At 56.2% G+C, this 26,421-nt stretch overlaps 1 protein-coding gene across 2 annotated transcripts in view; it reads left to right on the forward strand.

Annotated features, from left to right (window-relative positions):
• Wnt7b (Wnt family member 7B) overlaps positions 1-10,895 on the forward strand; it is a 46,589-nt gene extending 35,694 nt beyond the window's left edge. For both annotated transcript variants that reach the window (XM_028878141.2, XM_028878140.2), the window contains exons 3-4: positions 1,895-2,166; positions 8,425-10,895. In XM_028878141.2, coding sequence (XP_028733974.1) covers positions 1,895-2,166; positions 8,425-8,904 — 752 coding nt within the window. In that variant the 3' untranslated portion in view covers positions 8,905-10,895. The remainder of the gene's footprint in view (positions 1-1,894; positions 2,167-8,424) is intronic.
• The last annotated feature ends 15,526 nt before the right edge of the window (positions 10,896-26,421 follow it).

The following is a 26,421-nucleotide window of genomic DNA, read 5'->3' on the forward strand; positions in this document are numbered from 1 at the left end:
TAGACCCAGGGACATAGATTCCTGCACTTTCCAGTTTCTACTTTGTCTGGAACTCCTGGGCAGCCTCTACCAGGGCAGGGACAGGGCAGCTCTGGGGCCTCTGAGAAGAACACTCACTATACAGGACTGGGCAGAGTCCGCTGAGCTTAGGGGTGGTCTCTTATCTCTCGCATCTCCTGTCATAACCGGAGCCCAGAGCCCACAGACCCTGGGACTGTGTTCTGACCAGAGAGGGGAGGCTGGGGGTGAGGGCAGCCCAGCAGGGCATCATGGTGAAGTGGAGACTGCTGTAGGCCCAAGACATTGCCTTCACCCTGTCCTCACCTTGAGGGAAGAGGGTCCCCCAGTGAGCTCCTCTTGGGAAGGAAGATGCCCTCATGTACACAACCCCAGCTGGTTGGTGGGTAGGTAGGGAGGCTTAAGCCAACAGGCATGGAGTTGGTCCTTGGTGTGGTTTTGGGATCTGATTTGACTCGGAACCATTATTTTGTAGCGGTGGGTCCCAGCAGACACAGCCTCCGGTAGCAGGGCCTGCAGCCAGGTACCAGGGACAGGCTGGGACAGGCAGGTGCTGGCATGGGACCCTGCTAAGGCTGGGTCTTGGGCTTTCCACCACCCTAGCCATATTTGACCCTTGACCCTGCTGTCTGTAGATAAGATGGTAGGGAACCATCCCTCACTGGAGCTTACCCTCGGTTCCTGAGGTGGCCTTCCTAAGCCTGCTGGGCACCCACCCACCGCCGTGAGCTGGAACCCTGAAGGAAACAGAGAGTGGGTGAACAGGGAGGGACCTGGGAAAAATGAGTCCAAGATGGAAGGCTTGCACAGCCCAGCCTGGGGCTGTGGTATCTAGATAAAGAAGAAAACAGGGCAGGCCTTGCCCACTTGAGGAGCTTTTGGACCTACAAGAACTCAGGGAACCCTTATAGGGCTGACCTGGTAGAAAGGGTCCCCATCTGAGCAGTGGGGATATCATCCTGAGAAGACTGCCTGGAGGGGAAGGCATTAGAGCCAGGCCTCAAGAGGAGAAGGGAATCTTACCCACAAAGACCAGTAAAATCTACAGGAGGTGTGAGCCACACCCAGAAGTCTTGAGTCATCATCCCTGACAGAGGATGGGGAGAGAACAGGGGAAGCCAAGCAGGTATTAGCAGGGGTGAGGGGTGGGGTGCCTTCCCTTTTCAGTTTTTTTTTTTTTTTTTTTTGGTTTTTCGAGACAGGGTTTCTCTGTGTAGTTTTGGTGCTTGTCCTGGAACTCACTCTGTAGACCAGGCTGGCCTCGAACTCACAGAGATCCGCCTGGCTCTGCCTCCCGAGTACTGGGATTAAAGGCGTGTGCCACCACCACCCACCACCCGGCCTCCCTTCTCAGTTCTGTCAGTCATCAGCTTAGCTCTGCAGCAGAGAACCATGTTAGGGTAGGGGGGTGCCCTGCCAAGACTACACCTGGGTGGTGGCTAGCAATGTGTGGCTGCTGCCCAGAGGTTGGAAGGAGAGGGAGACCCGGGAGGCCAAGGCCTGAAATGGACTGAAGATGAGCAGAGGTAGGCCCTGAGCTCTGTGGAGTTATGACGACAGAGACTCTGTACTTCCTCATGGCCTAGAATACTGCCTTCTGCCCAGAACACAAATGGCCTGTCCCTTGGGAATAGGGAGACAGAAAATGACAGTGGTGTGTGCTGGTGGGTCACCAAAGACACAAATACCATTCAGATGCCCTTTTCGCCTCCCTTCAGGGTGGGGTTCATCAGCCCCAGTTTAGTGAGTTGCAAGTTCAGAGAAGGCAGGTACTGAGCCCAGGCTCACACAGTAAGTAGATGGACTACATCCCCTGTGACCACTGGCTCAGAACTTTAGGGCCTCATCAACCCACACCCGTTGTCTCTCTCCCCAGGGAGTCGCGAGGCTGCCTTCACATACGCCATCACCGCGGCAGGCGTGGCACACGCCGTCACCGCGGCCTGCAGCCAGGGCAACCTGAGCAACTGCGGCTGTGACCGCGAGAAGCAAGGCTACTACAACCAGGCGGAAGGCTGGAAATGGGGAGGATGCTCGGCGGATGTGCGCTATGGCATTGACTTCTCCCGACGCTTCGTGGATGCTCGTGAGATCAAGAAGAATGCCCGGCGTCTCATGAACCTCCACAACAACGAGGCAGGCAGAAAGGTAGCACTCGGGCATGGCGGGCTCAGTGGGCATGGCGGGTATGGGGGCATGGTACCTGCCTACAGAGAGGTACTTGCACTGAGTCCTCTTAGTGCTACTTCTGAATCTCTCTGCAACCCCAGCCAATCTTCCTGTCCCATCTGCAGGTGTGATATCTAGGATGTGGACACGTGGGACCCGTTTCTGTGTAAAGCATGAGCTGGGCCTGGCTGGGGACCTGCAGATGGGCTAAGCCCCTAGGCCATCATAGCCCACGTCCCTGGATCTAGAGGCTAATCAATCAAAGAAATAAACAAACCCCAAACCAAAAACAAACAAACAAACAAACAAACAAACAAACAAAAAAACCCCCACAAACAAACAGAAAAACCCAGACAGCTGAGGCCAGAGGAAGAAGGGAGATTACTGTCTCCCGATGGGCAGGTAGTGTCAGCTGTGGACTCAGGTGGAGCAGTCAGGGTTTGCACATGGGTGGAATGGTGTGAGGGCAGGAATGAAGGACAACCAGGTCAGGACACACTAGGGAAGAAGTCAGAGTGAGCCCGGCTGCCACAGGGAGATGAGGGCCCCAGATACTGCGCTAGGAGGAGCAGCTGCCACGGCGGCAAGATGGCCCGAGATAGGGCAGCCAGCCGAGCAGAACATGGGCTGGATCTGGCTCCTCGGCTCTAGGGGCTGCACCCATGCCTGCAGGGCCTGGGGGCTTCTTGGATGAACTGGCCTTTCCAGGCAAAGAAGAGTCTCCCCCTCCGAGAATACTGCCGAGACCAGGATCTCACTCATTTATCCGGTTAGCACTCTGTCCTTTTCCTGTGCCAAGCAGCAGAGAGGAATCCAACTGGCTAGAGTGTCCGGGATCACCTAAGGGTATAAAGGACCTAGGCATTCAGGGGGAGGCACAGGAGCTTCCTGGAGGAGGTGGCGGCTTAGGAGTGGGGTCTTGAAGGACATTCAGGGGAAAGGCAAGGCTGATCCTGGGAGATGGCTGCGAGGAGTTCCAGCCAATGGGAGCAGGATGGGTGGATGAGTCAGGCCCAAGGAAGCAGGAGCTGGCATAGAAACAGGATGAGGGTTGACTTTGATGTGGGGTGTCCCCCAGAGGGGGCTGTTAGATTATGGTGACGCACAGATGAGGGGAGCGTGGCCCTGTGGCCTCCAGGGCGCTCACAGAGAGCCACACATCTCCAGATAAAGGCTGGTTCTTAGCACATGATTAAAGCTCTCCGCCAGGGAGCCTGAAGAGGGAGCCTCTCACATGGATGATAGGCAAGGCTGGACCCTCGTAGGAGCCCCTTGAGTCTCTTCAGTGGCTTGTTTCTGAGCAGATTTTTTTTCCCCCCTTGGAAGGAAGATTTCACTGTCCCCCATTTGCAGATAAGGACAGTGAGCCCCAGGGCCAGCTGCTACAGAGCTGGCCAAGCGGCCCCTCAGGCCTGAGTTCTGGTCTGTTCATGGGGACAAGGATTCCAGGCAAAGGGCTATCCGAGGACCAGCTACGATCATCTCCAGTTCAGGTCTGGGATTGATCTGGTAAAGAGGTGCAAGGGGATAAGGCAGGAATGGACCCTGGAGATAAGGGAAGACAGAGGCTGGTAGTGGGACTAGGGACCAAAATGAAGGGTAAGGGGTGAGTCCTGTCAGCAGTTGGCTGAGGAGACAAGGGCATACAAACAGCCCAGACAGTATCCTGGGGGTTTGAAGGAAACCGGTGTCATGAACCAAGATGGAGAACAGGCCGGGGGAGAGCAGGATAGGTGGAGGCTGGTTAGGAACAGGGAGGCCGTAGGAAAAGGGTGTTAGAGTATCAGTGGTACCCGGGCATGGGCAGCACAATTCACTGAGGCTGAGATGGATTGTGAGTTTTAGGCTAGCCTGAGCTACATAACAAGATCCTGTCTCAAAAAGAGAAAGAGCCAGATGCGGTGGGATATGTTTTTAATCTCAAGAGGCAGAAGCAGGTAGATCTCCAGTAGTCTGAGGCTAGCCTGGTCTACATAGTAAGTTCCAGGCCAGCCAGAGCTACACAGCAAGACACTGCCTCCCCTCCCCCTCTAATAGAAATAGTGATTAAAGGTCACAGTGCCCATACCACCTCTGTCCTCAGTTGTGTAGGAATTGACCCTATACCTCCGCTGAGCCTTAGTCTCCCCATTAGGACAATGGGTGCTGGATACTTTGCCAGACTCCTCTGCTGCCCCTCCAGTGGCCCCGTCCCCTGAAACTACCAGCACACTTTGGCCTGAACCCCCGAAAGCCAGCTGGTGGCTACAAGTGAGCCTTTTCTTCCAAGCAGCTTGGGGCTAGCACTCGCTGTAGTGTGGGGCTGAGGGCCTGAGTTATCACACGGCTCCAATGCAGGGTCTGAACCTACCCTAGGGCATCAGACAGATGTCTCGGAGCACCTCAGACTCACAGTATAAACAGGACAGACACATGTTCTCCCACTCTTCTCGCACTGAAAGCTGGCATCAAGGTGTGGTGGGGCCATGCCCTCTCCCAAGGCTCTGGGAGGTAGCGTATGGGGCAGAGTCCTGTTTACCTTGACCGGTTTCTAGAGGTCCCAGCATTTGTTGGCTTGTGACTGTGTGTTGTTCCAGCCTCTGCTGCTGATTGTGTGGCTGTTCTCTCTCTCTCTCTCTCTCTCTCTCTCTCTCTCTCTCTCTCTCTCTCTCTCTCTCTCTCTCTCTCCTGAGACAGGGTTTCTCTGTGTAGTTTTGGTGCCTGTCCTGGATCTCACTCTGTAGACTAGGCTGGCCTCGAACTCACAGAGATCCACCTGGCTCTGCCTCCCAAGTGCTGGGATTAAAGGTGTGCGCCACCACCAACCGGCTCTGTTGTCTCCTCTGTCTCATAGAAAGACGCTCACTGCTCACTTTTGTCTGGTCCCATTGATATCACTTCTAAGATTTCCTGTGATAGGAGGCCTGGGCAGCAGCCTCCAACCATCTCACTCCCCATTCGCCTCAGGCTGCACGGACTCAGACGGGGACTGGGATTCTGGATGGGCTGGGGTGAGATGGGCTGAGCTCAGAGCCCTGCTCACCATGGTTACCGATCCAGCCCTGCTTCTCTTCCCCAGACACCTCATAGGCTGTGCTGGTCGCTAGAGAGAGGTGCCCTCTGGTGTCTGGGCAGAAAGAGACTGTTCCCAAAGAATACTCAGATGTGAGGGAGCCAGGTCAACAGTTTTGCCCCCTTATTGTCCCCACCAGAGCATGGAGCAAGGGCAATCGGCAGATGGAGTAGATGCCTGAGAAGGCGGGAGCTGTGGTTTTTTTTCCTTTCCTCTGTTCAGACACGGTGATGGCCAGGGCTGTTCCTGTGGGAGGGTCAGGCACTGTGCTCAGGACAGCACTGGGGTCCTTCCATTGATACTCACCAGGCTGGAAGCTGTTGCTGGGAGCTGGGGGGATAGCACCCTATCAGCTGGCCATGTCCTAACCAAGGGTTCTCGACAGTGGTGCCCGTGAGCTTATTAGACTTCTTAGCTCATTAGCCCCACTGTACAGTTCTGGGAGGAAAATCCACACCAAGCCCAGAGTGTGGCTGCTGCTCTGAAACCAGCAAGACCCACAGCCATCCCTGGGCCCGGAGTCACAAAGAACAGCAGGCAAAGGCCATGCCCCTACGGTTCCAAGATCCCTGGAGAGGCCGGGCCACCCACAGGCTCAGGAAACGAAGTGCATGAGAGCCCCATGGACAGCCTGTCTCCAAGACCTCAGCTGCTCCCAGGCTGAATATGAGGCACCTTCCCCACCCAGGGCTGCCCCGCTGGGAAAGAGGGATGCTAGACACCCCTGGGCTATCCAGCCTTCTAGAGAACTTTGGCCCCAGCCTCATGACTCCCCCATCCTGGTCAAAAGGAGTGCTACTCCAAGGCCCTGGATCCTCCATGTCGGCCCTTCCCCTGGGTGCAGTTATCACCATGCTCCTGTGTGTTGGAGGGAACCAGGACCGCAGGGCAGTCAGCCTCGGGCAGGAGACCCTTTCTGCGACCTCCAGGTGTCTCCTGAGCGCCTGCTCTCCGTGTCCCAAGCTCCTGCCTGTCGCTGGCGCCACTGCTGCTGTCGCTCTTGTGGTGAGGGCTCTGGAGAAGGAAACGGCACATTCTTGAATCCTGTGATCACTTCCCGGCGGGCGGCGAGGCTCCAGCTCAGGGGACCCAGCCAAGCGAGGATTCGGCCCCTCACTCTGCAAACACCTGCCCAATCAACTTCATCTGCCCTTGTCACCGGCAGGGCTGGGCAGGATCTGATGTCCTCAGGCAGAGAGGTAGAAGAGAACAGATCTCTGATGAGGCTCAGGAGCTATGGCCTGGGCAAGGGGTGGCCAGCAGGCCGCAGTGACGGGCCACAGCGGTAGCTGACTACTGGCCGGCATGGCCCCAACCTGGACCCCCACTGGTCTCAGCCATTGGAGGAGAGTTGTCAGCCAGGCCCTGAGTGACCTGTTGCTCCTACCTGGGACCTGGGAGGGCCATTTTAGCTAACTGGTGGGCAGGTGGCCATGGCAGGGCACTTATCAGGGTTGATGAAGACTAGCAGAAGGGACCAGAGCCAAACAGAGCTGAACCAGGGTCAGGAGAGTCACCAGGATGGACAAGGGATCGGGGAATGTAAGGAACAGGTCCCAAGTGTGCATGAGACCACTCTGGCCTTTCTGGCCCACCCACTGAACCCAGTCTTAATCCTACACTGTTCCCCTTCCTCTCTACCTCAGCCTCTCCCTTCTTCCTGACCAGCTTCTCTGGTCCTTGCTACAGGCTGTCATTCACTTAGCTGGAGAACCACCATGGTGATACCTGCCCAGGGTCCATCCAACAATGAGAGATGTAAAGCCCCATCTTCCTCTGAATTCTCAGCGCACTGTTGTGTCTTTTGGTAGGCCCTCTTAGAATGCCCCTTCCAGTCCCCTGTCTATCTAATGAGCGCCTACCCTTCCACCCACACCCACCATAAGCATCACCCTCTCCAGGAAGCCCCTACAGGTCCCATTAGGTAACTGCATACACTGGCTTGCTTCGCACAGATGTAGTCTGAATGAGAATGGCCCCCATAGGTTCATAGGTTTGAATAATGGGTCCCCAGTTCAGGAACTGTTTGGGAAGGATTGGGAGGTGTGGCCTTATTGGAGGAGATGTGTCCCTGAGGCAGGCTTTGAGGTTGCAAAAGACTCTCGGCATTCCCAGAATTCTCTCTGTCTCCTGGTCGTGGACCAAGATGGGAGCCCTGCAAAGGTGTGAACTCCCACAGGTCCTGGGAGTCATGAGTCTGTTTCCTCATGTTTATTATACTGGACCATGTGTCCCGGAGGTCCTCTGTGAGGTCCAGGGAAGATGCTGAGATGGAGGCAGTCTCTGTGGGAGTCTTCTTTTCACTCATTATTTCCATCCATCCATCCATCCATCCATCCATCCATCCATCCATCCCCTCACTTGTGGAAGCTTCTCGTCTAGGGCAGAGCTGGGGCTGACAACAGGTGCCCTTGACAGTGAGTTCTACCCTGGGGGTGGGGCTAGAGGCCAAACGCCGGAAGGCCCAGGCTGTGGAGGTGAGGCCAGTGAAACAGGGACAGTTGACAAATGGCCCCTCGGCAGCCAACAGGGCTGTAGCTAACAGTAATTCCCCATCTTTCATCAGGCCGGCTGGCAGGGCCCTTTCGATCTGGGTAAATGAGTACCTGGGGTCAGGGCTGGCTCTGGGAACCGGCCTTCCTGGGCGAGAGGGAGGCCCAAGGAAAACACAGAGTTGCTCCCGTCCCAGGCCCTCATGCATCTGGGAGAAAGAACAACAACTGGCTAGGCCTGGCTGTGGGCTTCCCAGAGGATGGCACGACTGAGCCTCGCTGACCCGTGCCCTCACCCTCCCAGTTCCCTCCATCACTGGCACGCCAGGCTGTCATTAAGCAGCTGGCTGTTAAGCTCTGACTGCATGCCAGGCCCTGCACCAGGCATGAGGCGGTGGCAGGGAGATGGAGACACGGAGGGCCTGCTCTTATTAATCACCTGCGGTGGCGGGGCCTCTCCCAGCACAGCGTTCCTACCTGCTGCCCTGCAAGTGGCCCCGGTCCCATTTCCTCATTAGGGCTGGATTTACCCAAATAAGTCTGATCAGATACACCCCACTCTGCTGGGTGCGCACATGGGAACCCATTTTTAGCAGCTTAAATGAATGAGCTCATAGAGGAGACACAGAGAACTCTGGAGGGCACCCAGTCTCTTCCATCCTCCGCTGAGATTTTTTACTCTGTCGCTTGTAGGTTCTGGAGGACCGCATGAAGCTTGAATGTAAGTGTCACGGTGTGTCGGGCTCGTGTACCACCAAAACCTGCTGGACCACGCTGCCCAAGTTCCGGGAGGTGGGCCACCTGCTCAAGGAGAAATACAACGCAGCCGTGCAGGTGGAGGTGGTGCGAGCCAGCCGCCTGCGCCAGCCCACCTTCCTGCGCATCAAGCAGCTGCGCAGCTACCAGAAGCCCATGGAGACGGACCTGGTGTACATCGAGAAGTCGCCCAACTACTGCGAAGAGGACGCGGCCACGGGCAGCGTGGGCACGCAGGGCCGCCTGTGCAACCGCACCTCTCCCGGCGCCGACGGCTGCGACACCATGTGCTGCGGCCGCGGCTACAACACGCACCAGTACACCAAGGTGTGGCAGTGCAACTGCAAATTCCACTGGTGTTGCTTCGTCAAGTGCAACACGTGCAGCGAGCGCACGGAGGTCTTCACCTGCAAGTGAGGCTGCCGCGCAGGCGCACACGGCGCCCACCCACCCCGCGCGGCCCTCGCCATTTTGCACATCCTTCTTTGCTTCTGGAGCTGCCAGCTGTGGGCACAGGAGGGTAGAGTTGGGGGGTGGGGAGTTCGGGCTACTCCAGGCTCCTTCCTACCTGCTCTGCCCCCCTCTGGAGGCACAGCAGTGCCCTGACCTGCCCAGCATCCAAGGCCAACGCAACGGTCTGATACCCAATGGAGACAGATTCCTTTACTTCTCTTCGGGAAAATTGAACCTCAAGGTGACCACGAGACTCTGAGGGTCACCTCTCTGCCTGGTGGCTGGACACAGAAAGGCCACACCCACCAGTCACACTCAAAACTGTTTCCTGGGCTGTGTCCTGCCAGCCCCGGACAGTGTGGATGGATGTTGACAAAATTATTTATGTTTTCTTAGCATCAGATGAGGACTCAGTACTAACGACCGGGTAGCCAGACCTAACTCGATTCAAGGTTGCCCCACCGCCATCCCCCTTCACTCACTTCTCCTGGCCCCTCCCTGGAGGGTCCTCGACTGCTTGAAGGACCCAGGGATATCAGGGTTGGCTCGGAGGCTGGCTGGTGAGGGCTCTCCTCAGCAGCACCCTGGGAGGGGCTTGGTGGGTCTGCAAGGCCTGAGATAGCCTCAGAGAACAGCCCGTCTTCCATTCCATTTGGAAACTGTCATGCAAATCGAAGGTGGCTTGTGTCAGGTTCCAGGCATGCCTCTTCCTTTTCCTAGCCCATCACCCTCCCAGCCCGCTGCCAGCCTCTGCCTCCAGTTTACAAATCCCTCTCTACTCTGGAGCCATCCTGATCCCCAAGACTGCCCCCACAAGTTCAGGAGAGGTCAGGGACAGTGGCCCCACATGACAGATGGAGACAGAGCAATCTGAATATTTACTGGAGACCCCATGGCTCTGTGAACTGTACCCCTACAGTCCCATCCAGCCCAAACTCTGGAAGTAGCTGAGGTGATGGGAGGCTGCATCCTCTTCCGGTACCGTGGGGTTTGTCCTTCCATTCTGACCCTGATGCCAGAGAATTGGCATCCAGAATTTAGGGCTGTCTCTGCCAGGCCCCCTGCCTGTTGTCCACAGGCACCTGCTTGAGGGTCCTCACATCATGAGGACATGGGACCCTCAAGCAGGGGTCCGTGGGAGGCTTGATGTCCTCTTTCCTCAGGATCTTCCAGATGGGGACACGAGCTCCGACCTGGGCATATCCCTCCCTCTCCTCCACACCACCTGGCAGAGGTAAGGAATTGCCAGGGCCGACAGCACACTGCCCACGGCCTTCCCTACACGAAGGTGTTTTCATAGCAGAAGTCCAGGGGCATGTGGGGTTTGGTGGCCACCAAGCCAGGTGGCCTAAACATTGACCTGGGGTGAGTGACACCTGTTTGCCCTTGCCTTGCATCCAGCTGTGTGTCCCTCTCATGTCAGGACGTTCCAAGCCTCTGGGCCGCTGGAGATGTCCCACCCTGATCCCAGCCCCATCTCCTCATCCTAAGTCCTGGGATGCCCAAGTCCATAGCCCTGTGTCCCCCCCGTGAGGAGCCTGGTTAACTTATATTGTTATATAGCGTCCCCCGTCTGTCATGTCTCTTAAGTTATTGTGACCTACACTGGGTACCGGAGGGGGTGGGGGATGGCTTCGGCCGCTGTCCCCCAAGCCAGGCTCCTCCTTCTGCTTGAAACAGACCCTCGGGGGCCGCTGATGCCACCGAGGCAATCCGCACTGTCCCTGGGCTGCCCGGCACCTGCGCCTGCACTCGGTCAGCCGCAGACCTTGCCTAGGGGAGAGAGGTGGTTAGTGGACCCAGGCAGGGCACTGGCTGTCCCAATGCTGTGTGCTGGGGTGGAGGTGGCCGGGCACCACATGTCCTTGAAGTGCCCTACTTCTGATGGGCTGTGTTGCTGCCCCCTCCGGAGGGGAGCACTTGGCCCCAATAAAAGCTGGAATCAGAAACGTGAATGTGTGTGGAGTCTGTATGGGATTTCCCCCGCAGTTCTTGCCCTGAGGGTGGGGACACACGCTCCCCACCAAGGCTGAGCCCTTTGGTCTTCGCCACTTCCTTCACCTGCTGACTAAGAGGCCTGCTTCCTTCCATACTGCACTTGAGGCCCACGGCCAGGTTCGGCTGCGACCACCAGGCTTGCCTGCCTTTATCAGCCAGCAGGAATCCCTGGATATATGCTTACACCCAGGCCTTGAAGCTTCTCTAAGAGGGTTCAGGCGGCAAGGAATTAACCATGGATCTGGACCCAATATGCCCTCCACTGGAGGGGTGGTAGAAGGATCTGTCTCTGCTTCTATTCCCTTCCAACTTCAGGTTCCTAGGCCTGAGGACCTGGGTCTCCCCATCTGTTTGTGGTGAAAACTTCTGGGGGCCTCCTGTTTTTCACAGGGCCTGAGCCCAGAGTCCTGATTGCCTGGCCACAATCTGTGGTGACCACACACTGCCTACGGTGAATGGCATCCCTACCAGGGTCAGAAGGCATGTGGCAGGGCTGGTTTGACCACTGCCCACTGTCCCAGGAAGCCTGGCATTGGGTCCAGCCAGCCATGTGCCCTGCAAGGCACCCACAGAACATGCATTAGCTCCAAGTCTCCTGGAGGAACTTCCAGCTGCGCTTTTCAAAAGGGGGTATGCAGGACCCTGCATCCGACCCTCGACCCTCGTTCTTTCCCGATGCATGGAAAGAAAGCCTTGGGATGACCCTCCCTGAGGCACGGCCTCTGTCTCTCCAGCAGAGAGCAAGAGGTGGCCCAAGGCTGGGGCTTGATGATCTGTAGGCTGAAGCATGCCTTGGGGCCCAGGCCAGGGCTGGGCAGGCTGGCAGGAAGCCCTGGGTTCCCATGAGACAGTCATCAAATCCCCAGTGGCGGCTGCAGGGGAGCGCAGGGTCCGGCTACTCCCACAGGGCCAGGAATGAGGAAGGAGCCCTGAGAATGCCCTGGCCCGGGTGCCCAGACTGTACTTATTTCTTGGCTGCGATTCAATCCCAACCCGGCCTCCCAGGGCCAGGGCACGCATCCTCGGGGGCCCTGCCTGAGGCGTGGAGTCCGCACTGCCTGGCCTGGCCCCAGGCTTTACCTTAAGGCACTGCGAGAGCATTCACCTGGGCCAGCCCAGGTGTCCCCAGTGGCTTTTTGTCATCTTTCAAGTGATACCCCTTTCCCCTCAGTTCTAGTCAATCCTGCACCTTTCTGGGTACTGCCTACCCCAGGGGCCTTTCTTCTAGCATGCCTGGCACTTCCCTTCCTAGAATGGCCTGCCTTCTGTGCCCCAAGAACACAGAGGCTGCCCAGCAACGAGAATCACGTAGACTCCAGAAAGGATTTAGGAATGCTGTTACTGGTGAGCCTGGAGTTGTAGTAAAAGCCAGCCCACTGCCCCCCATCAACCCTACTCCTTCACGCCTGTAGTCCTACCTTAACTAGGCTGAGTTCTGACCTCTGAGGGCCCGAGCCATGTGCCCCTTCCTCTACTCCAGGTGGTACCCACAGTTCCAAGGCAGGAGGGAAGCCCAGGAATGAGTGGTCACAGGTAGTAGAGGCAGCCTGCAGGGAGGAGGAAGCATCTAACATCTTCCCTACTGGGGTATCAGAAGACAAATGGCCCATGGTACCAACCCCCAGGCTCCCTCTTCCTCTGAGGACACCCTGACCATGTGCATGACGGTCCAGCCAGCTCAGGGCCACCTGCATGCTTCCTTTCCCTACTGTGTTCCACTGGGACATTCTTTCTCCTACTATCTCCATCTCACACCCACACCCTCCTTCCCAGTCACCTGAGCAAGCTCCTCACCTTGTCTTCACTCTTGCCCCATAGGTGGGTAAAGGGGGTACCCTGTCTCCTATGCAGGCTGACTCCTCATAAGCCAAGGAGTCTATTAAATCTCAAGCACACCCCCAGGCCAAGCCTTTCTTAGTCTACTGCTACCCACAACTTCACAACAACCCTTCCCATGCAAGTTCTCATTCACAGATGGGTTAGTTAACCAAGACCCAGGAATTAGGGGGAAACATCTAGATGAGAGCCAGGGCCAAGATTTCAACCCAGATCTTCTTCTGGAGTCTTCTTTCTCCCCAGCTCATATTCTCCTATCCGGCAAAATGCCAACTCGAAGACTTGGTCTAAGACCACACAATGGGAAAGGAATGGCCGAGGCAGGTCTCAGTGGAGAAACCCCAACAATGTCCTCTTGAAGAACAGAGCAGCAAAGACCAGGTTAAGAAAGCAGCAGGCAAGACCTAGGTTAGATCTCTCGGTGAACTGGAGAGAGGTCAAGAGGGAGTAGCTGTGGGCCACCCTCTCTGATGAAGGGAGGAAGAGGAGGTGTTCTGGGTGGATGGGTGGGGCCGTGGTCTAGGACCAGGAGAGGCGAGGAGGCAGAGGATATAAGAGGATGAGAGAGGGGGATGGAAACGGGTCTCCGGCTGCTCGAATGGGAAATCAGGAGTCCCTCCCCGAGCAGAGTGGCAGACCCTGCCTCGGATTCCCGAGTCCCTACCATAGAACCAAGACCTACAGCTAATGTCAGTGGGGAACTCTGAACCAACTCTGTCCTTCTCCTTGGGCCACAACTGAGACTGAGCCTATCTATCCTTCAGGTCCTTGAACCTGAAGGACTCTGTGACTGAGGGCCACTCAACTGTGTGTCCCAGGACAGAACTCAAAAGAGTCCTGCGTCCCAGGGAGCCATAAGCTTGATGCCCATTGCAATGGGCAGGAACAGCCTGGAGGCAGGTTGTCTGAGGAAGGCCCTGGGGAGGGGCTAAGCTGGAGATAGCCCTACCTCACCTCCGGGCACAAAGAGCCCATGTTAGGGAGGCTGCCTAGTGGCCTCTTTTGTTGAGCTCTTTGTGAGACCAATGGAGCCTCACGTGGCCTTTCAAGGAGGTTACAGGTAGGGCCATTGGGAGTTCTCTCACTCCACCTACAGGCAGTGGTTCAGCTGCAGGGCAGCCAGACTGGCTCCATCTCCAGGGGCCAGAAACACGTCCTTCCTAGACAGCTGGTCCCTCCTGGGTGAGCATCCTGTTCACCTGAGGCCGGAGGGCGACCCCAAAGGACCCTGATGTTTGGATGAGCCCTGTAAATGGCCGTGGCTGAACCCCTAGGAAGCCCTTGCTGTGAGCTCTCTGAGGTCCAGCCCCAGCTCCCTGCAGAAGCTACGTTTAGTTGGAGGTTCTGCTGGCTCCACCCACGACCACAACGTGACATAGCATCCATGGTGTCTCAAGTCTTTCCTTTCTTCACTGACAAGGTCTTTGGTGCCTAGAGCTCGGTGGACCACTATGAGGGCTCAGAGCTGAGTCTGAGATGGGCATCGTTCCTCAGAGAGTCTCAGGCTCGGGGAAGGGAGTCAGAGCGTTCCTATGGTCCCCGAGAGTGGGGAGCCTCCCACGGCGGCAGGGGAGATTGGGGAGCATGGGGCTGTGGAAGCTCTACAATGGCCTCCTGAGACTGACGCCAGAAGCGAGGGTGGGGGAGGGGAGAAGGAGGGTGTAAGGTGCTGAGGTGAACTGAGAGTCAGTGGGGTCTGGGGAGTGGAGTTTGGAGACTTAGAGAGCTACTCTGAGCTGACGACGTTCCAGAAAGTTCCATAAGTATAGAAGGGAACCCAGCTTTTTGAGCCCCCTAGGCTAGGATTTGCCAGAAAGGCTTACCCCAACCCCTGGCAGCTTGCAGTTTGGTGACCCTCTGGGCAAAGAGCCAGCTTTCCACTGGGCCATAACCCTAGGCTGCCCACGGGCTGCCATCATGAGAGAGAATGGTGCCTGCGTCTAAGAGCAGCCACCAGGCTTGGAGGGTGAGGGCCCCAGGGCTGTGGGCCAGGCTGGGGTCTTCTGACAGTTTTAGAGGGTCCCACAGACCTCAAAGACACTCTACAAGTAACATTCATGTTGCTCCTTGGGCCTCAGTTTCCCTGCCCAAGGGCTCTTTGCCTGCCCTGGGTGTCTCATGAATCCCCAGGACTATGTGAACCTGACGTAGCCCTGAGCAGCCCGCCCCCCCCCCTTACACTAACAAGGCCACTGTCAAAGGCTGCGCGCTCTTGTCAACCACGCTGAAGGATGGGATGGTTGGTGCCTGCCAGCCCATCAGTGGCCCCGGCATGTGGAAGGGTGACCCACTTCCATGTCCCCTCCCTAGTCCCCAGACAAGAGGGATCAATTCCATCTCGATGACAAACCCTGTGGAGGGGAAGGCAGCCGCAGAAAGAGCTGAGTCACTGGGGACATCACGGGAACAGGACAGGGAGTGGCGCTCCCCCGCAGTAAGGTCCCATTCTACTGGGAAGCATTGTGACATCAAGGTCTGTAGGTGTCTCTCCTCTTGGGGACTTTGGGATGGACCAAGAGGTCTAGTCAGGGACTGGAGATGACCTCAGGGCACAGTTCCCAGGTCTGCTGAGCCTAACGTCACTAGAGGGTCAAGCACAGTTTGATCTTTGCAGGAAGGAGAGAACTGTTCTGATTGTATGGTTCTGAGGTCCCTTGAGACTACGTGCTCAGGCACCAGGCATCAGCAACCTCACTTCTGCTGGGTCAGGGACACAGTGCTGAGAGGCTCTGGGGAGGTCAGTCTGACCATGACCCCTGACCCTGACCTTGCCAGGTTGCTCTCAGCACCAGAAGCTCCTTACCTTCTTCCCATGACCCATGATCCCACAGGGAGTCAGGGCAAAGCCAGGACAGTGTTCTGGAGACCCGGAAAGCACGGGTTGCCTGAGGAGGGATCAGTCAGTGTAGTTCAGCATGGCCAGGCGCCTAGGGGCTGAATGGGTAGATGGATTAAGTAGACTTGGGAGACAGGCTCCAAGGCTGGGGCTGAGCACACGCTTGGAGGAGATAAGGAGGCATATCCTTATGGTAGATGGCATGCCAGGCAGGGGTCCAGCAGGGGGACCAGGAGGGCTGAGGCCTGGGGGAGGGGACGGGTAAACATGCAGTTAGATGGCAGTAAGTTCCGGCTCAGGATTTGTCCTTTTCTCCCAGTGGTTGGACTGTAAGGACAAGAAGGTGACCTGTGAGGCCCTTTAGCTGAAGGAAAGGAAAAGGGGGACGTGAAATGGGCTAGAGAGGGGAGTCTATTGCCAAGGCTCAGGTGTGGTGTGGCCACAGGGCATACGGTGGGATTCCGTGCGTATTTTGCAGGCAAAGCGATTTCCAAGAGCAGTGTAGGCAGGCTCTGAATGGATCCCAGAGAGGACAAGGTCAAGGGAGGCTGATGGCTCCCAGCTATCCCTGGGATGTACGTCTGTATCACCTTTAGGGGATGGAGAAGAGCCAGGGGGAGGGCCTGCCTCTTGCTCAGAGAGAGGCCTGGCTGGGACTGTAGGCATGTGACCTCCTTCAGCCTCTGCGATGTGCAGGTAGAAGGTCAGACTTGGCCTTGGAGACAGGTTGAGATCAGGGACTCTGGATCGGGTGGGGCTCTGAGCCAGGCTTCATCATGGCCGACCATGTGACACTGGCCCCACTTTGCCTCAGTCTCCTCTGTGAGTGCTTCTTCTCTAGGCCGAGATCACGGTAGAGGGATGCCGGGACCCAGGATGGTGTCAGAACGAGGACAGTGTTGTCTCTGGAGACTATCTAAGGCTCGGGGCAGCAAGGGGGCTGCCCGGAGGATGAGCAGTTGGAGTGCATGTCCAGCGTACCACAGTGCCTCTTGGGAACAGCAGACTTAAGCCCCTTCCCTTCAAGGGTCTCCCCGGGACTACTTCCTGAGACACCCCACCCTCACAGGCCCTCTGAAGTCTCTGGACTGTGCACCAGGCTGCATCCGGAAGAGCCCCTGGGACCAACCTGAGGAGGTAGATCCTTCCAGGCAACTGGCCACAGCTTCCTGACTTCTCCTCAGGTTTTGTGTCCTCCCCGACCCCAGCCCAGCATAACCATTGGCTTCTGCTGCACATCCTGAGAGCCCCTCCTTCACCAGGCTCCCCTGGTCTTGCTAGACCATCACTTGTTGGGAGGTGGTGTTCACACACTTCCCTGGGTCCCTCTGCCCCTCACACATCTGGGTGTGCACAGCCCTGTAGAACTAAAATCTCCCTTGCGAACCACCCAGATGGGCAACCTCAGCCTGTCACCATTTTCCAAACTCCTCCTCCTCCTCCTCCAACTGACAGTGAGGTCAAAGCTTGGCATGCTACAGAGGCCAAACCAGACCTTGCACCAGGCCATGGGTTGGGAGGGCTCCCCACAGGGATGGGACCCAAGACGCTTCTATTTTTAGCCTCAAGGGGAAAAAAAAAAAAAACCAACCTCAACCCCAGCACATACAACACGCCTAACAAATATTTGTTTTTATTCTTAAAAGGACTTGGATGGCAGATGGCTGGTTTGGGGGCCTGAAGTGAGTGCCTGCTTGAATACAGGAGATGAGAAGAAGTCTTGACTGTTCCCAAGGCTGCCTGGGATGCAGACATCCTTTTTCAGGGTGCCATCCTACTGATCACCTCCTGAGCTATAGTTGAGGAGAATGAGGGCCAGATGAGGATCACCCTGTATCTTTCCCAGGATCCAACCAAGACTGGGGTGCCAAGGCGCTCTGGCCTCAGGGAGGGTGTGAGAAGTTTAGATGAACCTCCACACTAGGAAGACAATGCAGACCCACGTAAAGACCACCTCAGAGACGAGGCCCTTGCTCCCTGGGACCCTGTCATAAATGGCCACAATCTGGGGTCTCAAAGTAGCAGTGAGTGGTTCCACTGGAGCAGATGTCTGAAGTCAAGATGTGTACAGTGCAGAAATCTGTGCACTCTAACAGTGTGCCTGCCCTGTTCAGCTCAGGAACTAAGGTGTCCCTGTGTGTGGCTGCATTGGTGCAATCGTCAAGGACATCTTCACACGCCCCTTTGTCCCTATACTAGATGCCTCTGCCACTGCCTGTCCTTACCCTGTCTCTGGCCTTCCACGTAGGAGTCATTAAGATCATGTCAGGAACCACCTAGGAAATGCTGGGCAACTCTCAGCAGCCTGAACAGAATTGCATGCACCATCTAGGGGAACCTTCCTGGGTCTGGGGATCAGGCCCAGTGTTTTCTCTGAAGGCTGAGACTCTCAGCCTCCTACAGACCACCCGGGCTCTCCCTCAGTCAAGGACTAAGAGCATCTGTCAGACGCTAGTGGTTGCTGCCTCCACAATTTGGGGTTGGGGAGGAAAGCAAGGCTCATGGCTGAACCACACAGCCTGGCAGGTGGGGTGGTCGGGGCATGATGAGGATAAGTGGACGGAGTCCCACACATGGGGCTGGATGAGCATCTCTGGGCCTGTGGGCTAGCAAAGGGTGCAGCCCTGAGCCAGGCCAAGATTATCATGGTTGTACAGCGTTGGTGTCAAGGGTGTGCCCAGGAGCTAGTGGCTTGATCCTGCTCTTCTGCGTGAGGACTGTCGGACCTCCATCAGGGACGGTAACAAGTCCCCATCCCTCAGACCCCCTCCCCACCTCCTGACCCACCACGGAGCAGGGAAGGTTGTAATAACCTCCCATGCTGTTCCCTGGAAAGAATCAAGGCTCACCTCAGTCGCTCCCATCTTCCCCATTCAAAAGTGATCTGTCCCTTGTCTCTGCATTTCTCTGTCCTTGCTGCCACTCAGGGAGACCTCAAGAACGTGGAGGTTAGGCTAAGCCGCCACCTTGAGTCCTCTCGGACACCTTTAGGCTGCCTTCTGTTTCCACAGGCTGCTCCTGAAGCCATTGTCTCTGCCGGACTGGGGATGGTGACTGGTTTATCATCACTGCTGCTCAGGACAGAGCCTAAGGCACAGTAGGAATGTGGGATGTTGAGCCAATGCATGGTGATTTCCACACGTTGGTTCAACAGCAAGAGGATCTTGGAAAGTAAATGTATCTAAGGACAGACCAAACCTCAAGAAGAAAGAGCTGCTAATGACTTCCTTGGTGGGAAAGTCTCTCCTAGAGGTCACAGCAGCAAATGCCCTAGACCTCCCAATGAGTGAAAGAATGACCCAGGCATGGTGGCACCCACCTGTAATCCCAACACTCGGGAGGCTGAGGCAGGAGGATCACCAAGAGTTCAAGGCCAACCTGGGTTATGTAGCTGGAGCCTGTCTCAAAAGATGGTCTAAACCATTGGTCTAACCGCCAATGGTCTAAAGAGATGGCTCAGCCAGTAAGAATGCTTGTTGTGTAAGCACAAGGATCCTCAGAACCTAAATTAAAAGCCAGATGTGTTGTGTATATGTCTGTAACCTCAACACTGTCTGGAAGCGAGACCCAGCAGTCACTGGGGCTGTTGACCTGCCTAGCTCTGGTTCAGTGAAAGACCCCACCTCAAGAGAAGTCAGAGTGATAGAGCAAGATGTCCCACATCTTCCTTCCGCCTCCCCATGGCACCTGTACCCATTCACACACACATACAGTACACACACACACACACACACACACACACACACACACACATTCACACACTCATACACACACATACAATACACACACACACACACACACACACACACACTCATACACACACACACTCCCCATCCATTGGCTGGCTCTCTTTTGCCCAAGGCGACCATCCGATTAAATCCTTTTCATTCATGAAGACACTTTCATACATCGCCTCCTCCAGGAGGCTACCAGCGCTCTGCAGACAAACTAGGAAGCAGGTACCCTGGAGAGAGCTCCAGAGGCTGTGAACAGGATCCCTCCTTCTCTTCAAGTCAGTCCCCAAGAGCTACTACAGGCTGGCCTGGTGAATCAGAGAAAAGCAGTCCAGGGATAGAGCACGGCATAGTGAGAGCATGTGGCCTCAGGTCAGCACTTGGTCCTCCCCCACCTCTTAAGTACTCTAAGCCTCAGTTTCTTCATCTATAAAGTGGGGTTATCTTCTGCACAAATTAACCCTTCTGCACACGAGGCATGAGGTAACCTCTGCCTATGCTGCTCACGAATGGCGTGTACCAGACAGTTACCCTGAGTAAGATGAGCTGAGTATGTCTCCTGCTGGACCATCTTCATCTCAGGAAGAGCCTGTAGGGATGGACAAAAGGCCCATCTTTAGCCCTGGAAGTCCAGCTTCCCATAGGTCCTCAGCCTCTGTCAGGGGCAGGGGGCATGTCACAGCAGCTCCTGGCAATCCTGGAGTCCTAGCAACCCAAAGGGAAGTTGTTGGGGGAAATGGAGAAGACAGTCATATACCCACGGGGACCTGTCTTTTCCTTAGGGGAGTGGTGGGCGCTTAAGCCCACCTTTTGACATCAGGGCTGCAAGAGGTCCTGAGAAACGCAGAACAGCTTTGCTCACAAGAAGCGAAGTGTGTGTTAGTGCTCTGGAGGAATGGACCTTCAGTCCTCCCGGTGTTCAGCGGGACTGGGGATTGGTGGGGACGAGGGCTTATGGGCTCTGCTCGGGTCCTGGAACATGCACAGACCTCAACATCATTTGTTAAACATGAAGATCATGCCTGCGCACATACACACACACACACACACACACACACACACACACACACACACACACACACACACACACAGGTCTGAGGTGCCCAGAAAGCAATGGTCCTGCTGTCAGGGGGTGTGGGATTCCAGGAGATCCCCTAAGATCCCATCTCCCCACCAGTCCACACAGTCATTAGTGGATGAGTCTCACTCTGGAAGCTGTGGGGCTAGAGGGGACCCAAGGGGCCTGACAGCATTGGGGGTGGGGCGGGCAAGAGAGTCCTGCGGGTGGGGGCTCAGAGAAAGTGCCCGGACCATCAGCAAAGGCTGGAGGCGGGCAGCTCCACCCTGGGAGCCATTGAGAAAGTGGCTTCTTTTTAATTAAAGTTCTGCAGAGGGCTTGAGCTCCCAGGAAAGGGAAAGTGTTGGTGCAGAATAATTAGCCGGACAAAAGGCAAATCCTCTTAGCTTCTCCTTGGGCGATTACAGGTTAATTGGTTGACGTTCCTGCCCGCCAGGCCAGACACCGGGCTTTCCCGTACCTCCTGCCGTTTGCTGACCCCGAGGCCACACCTGCCCTGCTGTCCAGCGTGGGAACCCAGCGGGGCTTCAGTCGCCCTCTGCTCGGCCCCTGCCCCACCGGGCCCTCGGCTGAGCCTCCAGCTTCTCCATCAGCTGGGGAGCCCTGGAGCCCCCCTCAAGACAGGAGTAACAGCGTCGTCGTCGTTGTCGTCATCGTCCCAAGGAGGCATGCTGTCCGTCATCTCTGCCAAGACTGCCCACCTCTCCAGTGATGCCAGCTGGCAGAGTGGAAGCCTCTCTCTTGCTCTTTCTCCCACCTAGGTCAGCTGACCACCGGCTTGAGGGACAAGAGCTGCCCATCGCATCTTGCTAGCTGATGAGACTGAAGGTGGAGAAGAGGAAGGAAGGTGAGAAGAAGGGATGAAGAGGGACTGATAGCCAGAGCAATGGTGGTATAGAGCGCGTGAACCTGATGGTGGATGGTAAGGGCCCATAGGCCTCTTTCCCACCCTTGCTAACCGTCATTATGCCTCGTGTGTTTTCCTGCCCCCATGTGAAGTCTGGCCGTGGCCTTCAGGAGACCTTGAACCACATCAACTCCTCTTCTTCCAGCCTGCCTTCCTGACCACACCGTAGACAGTCAGAGGTGCAGCACTGGCCTCTGGATTGGGCCCAGGATGCCCCTGGAGAGAGAAGAGGTCAAGGCCTGGCCAGAGAGAATACAAGATGTGTGTGGCTCAGCCCAGGTGTCTTGGGATGGACGCTTCCTCTTGCCTGCCAGGCACAGGCAAGATTGTGGGGCTTGGAGAGCCATGGGCCTGTCCCAAGGTCTCTGAGGGGCTCCTGGGGCAACCCTGGGCGCTTGTGTGCTGCCCCCACCCCGGCAGGCTATGAGTCAGCCCACAGCTGGGCTCAGCAGAGGCCGCACTGTGACGGGGTTTCCAGTCTCAGAAGCAAGACAGCTGTTTATTTTTCTTGCAGTAAAGGAGAGGGCAGGGGTGGGTTGGAGGAGCTGACCCTGCTGGTTCTCACACTGGCCCAGGATCCCTGGAAGGCCCTGGAAGGGAAGAGACTGAAGGAGCAGACTCTGGAGGGGGGGGGGGGCTCCGGGCCTCCCTGCCACACTCCTGGGGCAGCCAGCCAAAGCCAGTGCCGCAGGCCAGTTCCTGGAGCGGGATGCTGGGGTTTCCGAGGTCGGGAAAGTACTGGCAAGGCTCTTTTCATGATGTCACCGCCTGGTCTGGCCCAGCCCGAGCCCTGTCACCACCAGGGAGGGATGTAGTGTGCCCTGGGGGAACTCAGAGCTGCCTGGAAGAGGTGCTCTGGGAGAATTCAGGTGCCTCCCTCCACACCCCCCCCCCCCCCCAGCAGCTGAGACCATTAACTTTGGAGACTCTGGTGTATGGCAGCGACGACATCTCCCTCCCTGGCTTCTGGGTCGAGCTGAGCCTGTGTGGAGGGGTTGTTTCCTGAATCAGAAGGCAACCTTCCAAGACACTGTGATTCATGCTTGGAGGGCTGCTGACCCCCAAACTCAGCTATCTTTGTGAGCAAAGAGACCCTTTCCCCAGCCAGAATCAGGACCAGAGCTTGTGAATGAGACCGTATGTCATCCACAGTTGGGTCTCAGCTGTGAGGGATGCAGTCCTCTTTAGTGAGGAGCACGCATCTTGTCCCGTCTGAGATCTCCACTTCCCTTCCACCAAGCCTATATTTTTTTTTCTGGAATTTTCTAATAACATGAAACCCACAGGGAAGTGGGCACAGCAGAAATGGATAGCCCAGAGAGACAGAAACCAAATCTTCCCTGTAACCATCCATCCAGAAGGTGGACATCACCCAAAAGCCTGAACACCCTCTGGCCATTGACCCCTTGAGGGTACATGCCTGACAAGAAAGTCGTGGTCTCCTGACACTCCTATCTCCTGTCTGACCCACACTTGTACCTGTTCCCAGGAACATCTGTGCTGGACTTGTATGAGGGTCCCCAGTGCTGCCCCGTGTGGCTAAATCTCAGGCTTTTTACATTTTAGAATCAATTTCTCTTTAGAGTAGTTTTGCCTTTACAGAAAGACTAAGCAGAGACTACAGAGTCCCAGCATACCCCCGGTTCCCCGTTCCTAACGACTTGCGTTCGGGTGTTGCTCGTTCCAATTGACTATCGTTCACTTGCTCACCTGTCGAGGGACAGCTCTCTGGCAAATCTTACGAGACACTCTTGTTAACTATGAGAAAGGGTCAACACCACGTTTTGGAAAATATCATGGTTGGAGGGGCTCTGCCTATAGTTCCCTACAGCCTTGACATCCCCAAGATGCTTTCTAGGCCCCAGGAGGCCTCCGCCTCTGGGCAGCACAGTGGTCAGGTGGAGAGGACACATACATCCTCCCCTGGGGATGAGTCTCTTTCCGGGGTCGGGGGCATGCATGGTCTTGGCAGAGCAAAATTGAGATTCTCTTCTTGTTGTTTGAATGTGAAGCCTTTCATCAGGCCTGGGGCAGTCAGTCCTCCTGAAGCACCTAGATGGGGCTAAGGTCATTCTCTCGATGCCATCCAGAGATGCTGTAAACACAAGCCAGGTGAGGCTGACTTCAGCGCAGTGGGATTCAGACAGAGCTCAGCCTGGTGTGCTGAGGACACCCTCCACATGTGGGGCGCACACTGAACTTTTATCCCACTGACAGCACCAGGGTTGTTCACGTCAGGTGTTGCCCCAAACACTGAGCTATGACATCACTAGGTGACAGGACTTTCCTGGTCCATCGCAATCTTAGGGAGGCCTGTGACATACAGAGCTGGCCACTGACTAAAATGTGGCTATAGTGTGTGGTGTGTGTGTGTGTGTGTGTGTGTGTGTGTGTGTGTGATGTGTGTGGTGTGTGTGTGTGTGTGTGGTGTGTGGTGTGTGTGTGTGTGTGTGTGATGTGTGTGGTGTGTGTGTGTGTGTGTGTGATGTGTGTGGTGTGTGTGTGTGTGTGTGTGTGTGTGTGTGTGTGTGTTGTGTGGTGTGTGCATCCATCCTCCCTGTCATGACATTTGACACTTTCCTACTTAGGACAATGTGCCCTCTCTGGCCAGGTGACTCTTAGGAAGTAGCAGAGTCCCAGCTTGGACAGGCCTTGGAGTGTCCACTGACCACCCGAATGCCACCCCTGTACTGACCCTGCACCTCAGAAGTAATCATCCTCTGCAGCTGAATCCCCCTGCGCTTAAGAGCAGAAGTCGTTCAAAACAACAAATTCCGTGAGACCCTGCCCGCCTGGCCTGTTGCACATCACCTCACCAACCTGTCTAAAGCACCCCTAGAGCAGGCCTGTGGGGTGAGGTGCATTAGGCCTGGCCATGGCTTCCACTCCTAGGGATCTTGATCCAGGGCAGCAGAGAAGAGAGTTCAGGTAGCCCCTGGAATTTGACCCTGAGCACACTGGTGTCTCTTCTTGTCTGTCCTCCACCAAACCTCCCCAGTGTTTCCCTTCAATAACCGCACTCACCAGTGCTCTATACAGGCCATCTTGTTGCCAACCCTGGGGTGGGTATGGGTAACAGTCCTCAAGAAGAGATAGAATGTCCACCATCTGCAGAAGTTGGCCAAAGCCATGACATCAGAGGTGATGGCAGGGGCGGGGGGTGGGGAATGAGCGTAGAGCCCCAGCTCAGGGCCTGAGCCCTGGGGGAACAAGAGCCTCTGTTTAGACCACCTGCCACCCTATCTCAAGACAGGAGTCTACTCAGTACAAATCCCAGGACTTCCCATGCTGGCCTGAGCACCCCAGAATCAAGAACCCCTAATCTTCAAGAAGGGACCTCGGGCAGCCTAGAGCTGGGCCGGAGGAGGGGTATCATTTGGATAGGAAATATCTCTACAGGCTCATGGGCTGAAAGCTTGGTTCTAACCACTGTCCTGGGTTTTGACAGGTTCTAGAAACTTGGGGAGATGGAGCCCGGCCTGAGTAAGTAGGTCATCACGGGGTCCGGGGCTGCCTTCGAGGGTTACACTCGGTCTGCTGGCTCTGCCTCACTTTCTGCTTCCTGTTCGACCTGAGGTGGGCAGCCTCACTGGCCACAAGCTGTGGCAGCGATAATGTTCTGCCCAAGAATATGGGGCCAAGCAGCTGCGGGCAAGACCCTTTGACCTCACGAGCCCAAATGAGCCTCTCTTCCTTGAAGTTATTCGAGACAGGTTTTATTGTGTTATAATGACAACAGAAGAAACCAATGGAGAGAGGAAAGGGTGGGGGTTGGGGAGATGGCTCAGTGCCTAAGAGCATGCCCTGCTATTATAGAGGACCTGAGTTCGGTTCCTAGCACCCATGTAGGAGGGGGGGGTTGATTGTGAAATATCCCTACAGGCTCACAACAGCCCGCAACTCCAGCTCCTGGTGATCCCATGCCTTCTTCTGGCCTCTGTGGACATCCAAACTCATGTATACATGGCCACACACATAATTAAAAAGAAAAAGAAATCTTTTGAAAAGAAGATGGTCGGGAACGGGATGTAGCTGGAGACACGGGAGTTTGGACTCGGGGCAATGGTGAGCCATAACCCACTCCTGCACTGGGGGTGAGGGGTGGGGAGATGGAAGGAGTTCACTCAGATGGGCCAGGCTCGTTCTCTGTGGCCACAAGCCCCTCCCAGGCTGTCCATTCCCTTGACCAGGTGGAGGCTACCCATACCACCGCACTGTGAGGCTAACCCAGAGCCGGATGGATAGGAGCCTCTGATGGGTACGGGACACAGGGCTTGGAGACGAAGCCCCAGACTGTGCACCACCCCCCTCCCAACAAGGGCTGCCCAGCGCACAGTAGGCCCAGGATAGTTATCTGTCCGGCAAAACTGGACAAACCGGTTCAAAGGCAGCTTTTCGACAGTTTTTACAAGACGCTGTGCTCCCTTCTCTGAGGAGGTCTGGCCAGCCCAGCGCGGCCCCCCCCCCCCCGCTCCCCCCCCCACGTCTCTCCCGAGGCCTGGGCCTCGCTGTCACTTTGGTCTCATGCCTCTCAACCCCCTACCCCAAGTCCTGGTCCTGGAAGGGACAGTCTAACAGAGAGACCTAGCTGGGGACCAGAGACCGGCCTCCCATGGTGTGTCAGCCAGCTAATTACTTCTTACTGGGTCTCAGTTTCCCCCTGGGGTGAAGTTAGAGCCCTGGAGGACAAGTCCCAGGAACTCCGCTCTCCCACCACCTGCAGCTTCCGGCACCATGCTCTGGGGCCTCAGGCTCTGTGAGATGTATGAGCTGCCGTGCCCCCCCCCACCCCCACATCTCCAGCCCTCATGGTTGACAGTCTTGTCCATGGCGGAAGTCCAGATAAGCTTTTCTCCAAGCACCTCTGGTTCCGAACTGCAGCTGGGAATGATGCTTGGGCCCTGGGGATCCAGTACCACATCCTGGGGGAGATGAAGTGGGGTCAAGGCTGGAGATGCTGGAGCCGCTCCATCTTTCCTCTGTGAGGCCCTCCAACAGGCTGGAGGAAAAGGGTCCACCAGCCTCAGTACCACTCACACTGTAGCTCTGGGCTCCACCAGGCCCTGGCCCTCCAGTGACGCCAGGGCTCTGG

The sequence above is a fragment of the Peromyscus leucopus genome, chromosome 20, assembly GCF_004664715.2.
Source record: "Peromyscus leucopus breed LL Stock chromosome 20, UCI_PerLeu_2.1, whole genome shotgun sequence".
Taxonomy (NCBI): Eukaryota; Metazoa; Chordata; class Mammalia; order Rodentia; family Cricetidae; genus Peromyscus; species Peromyscus leucopus.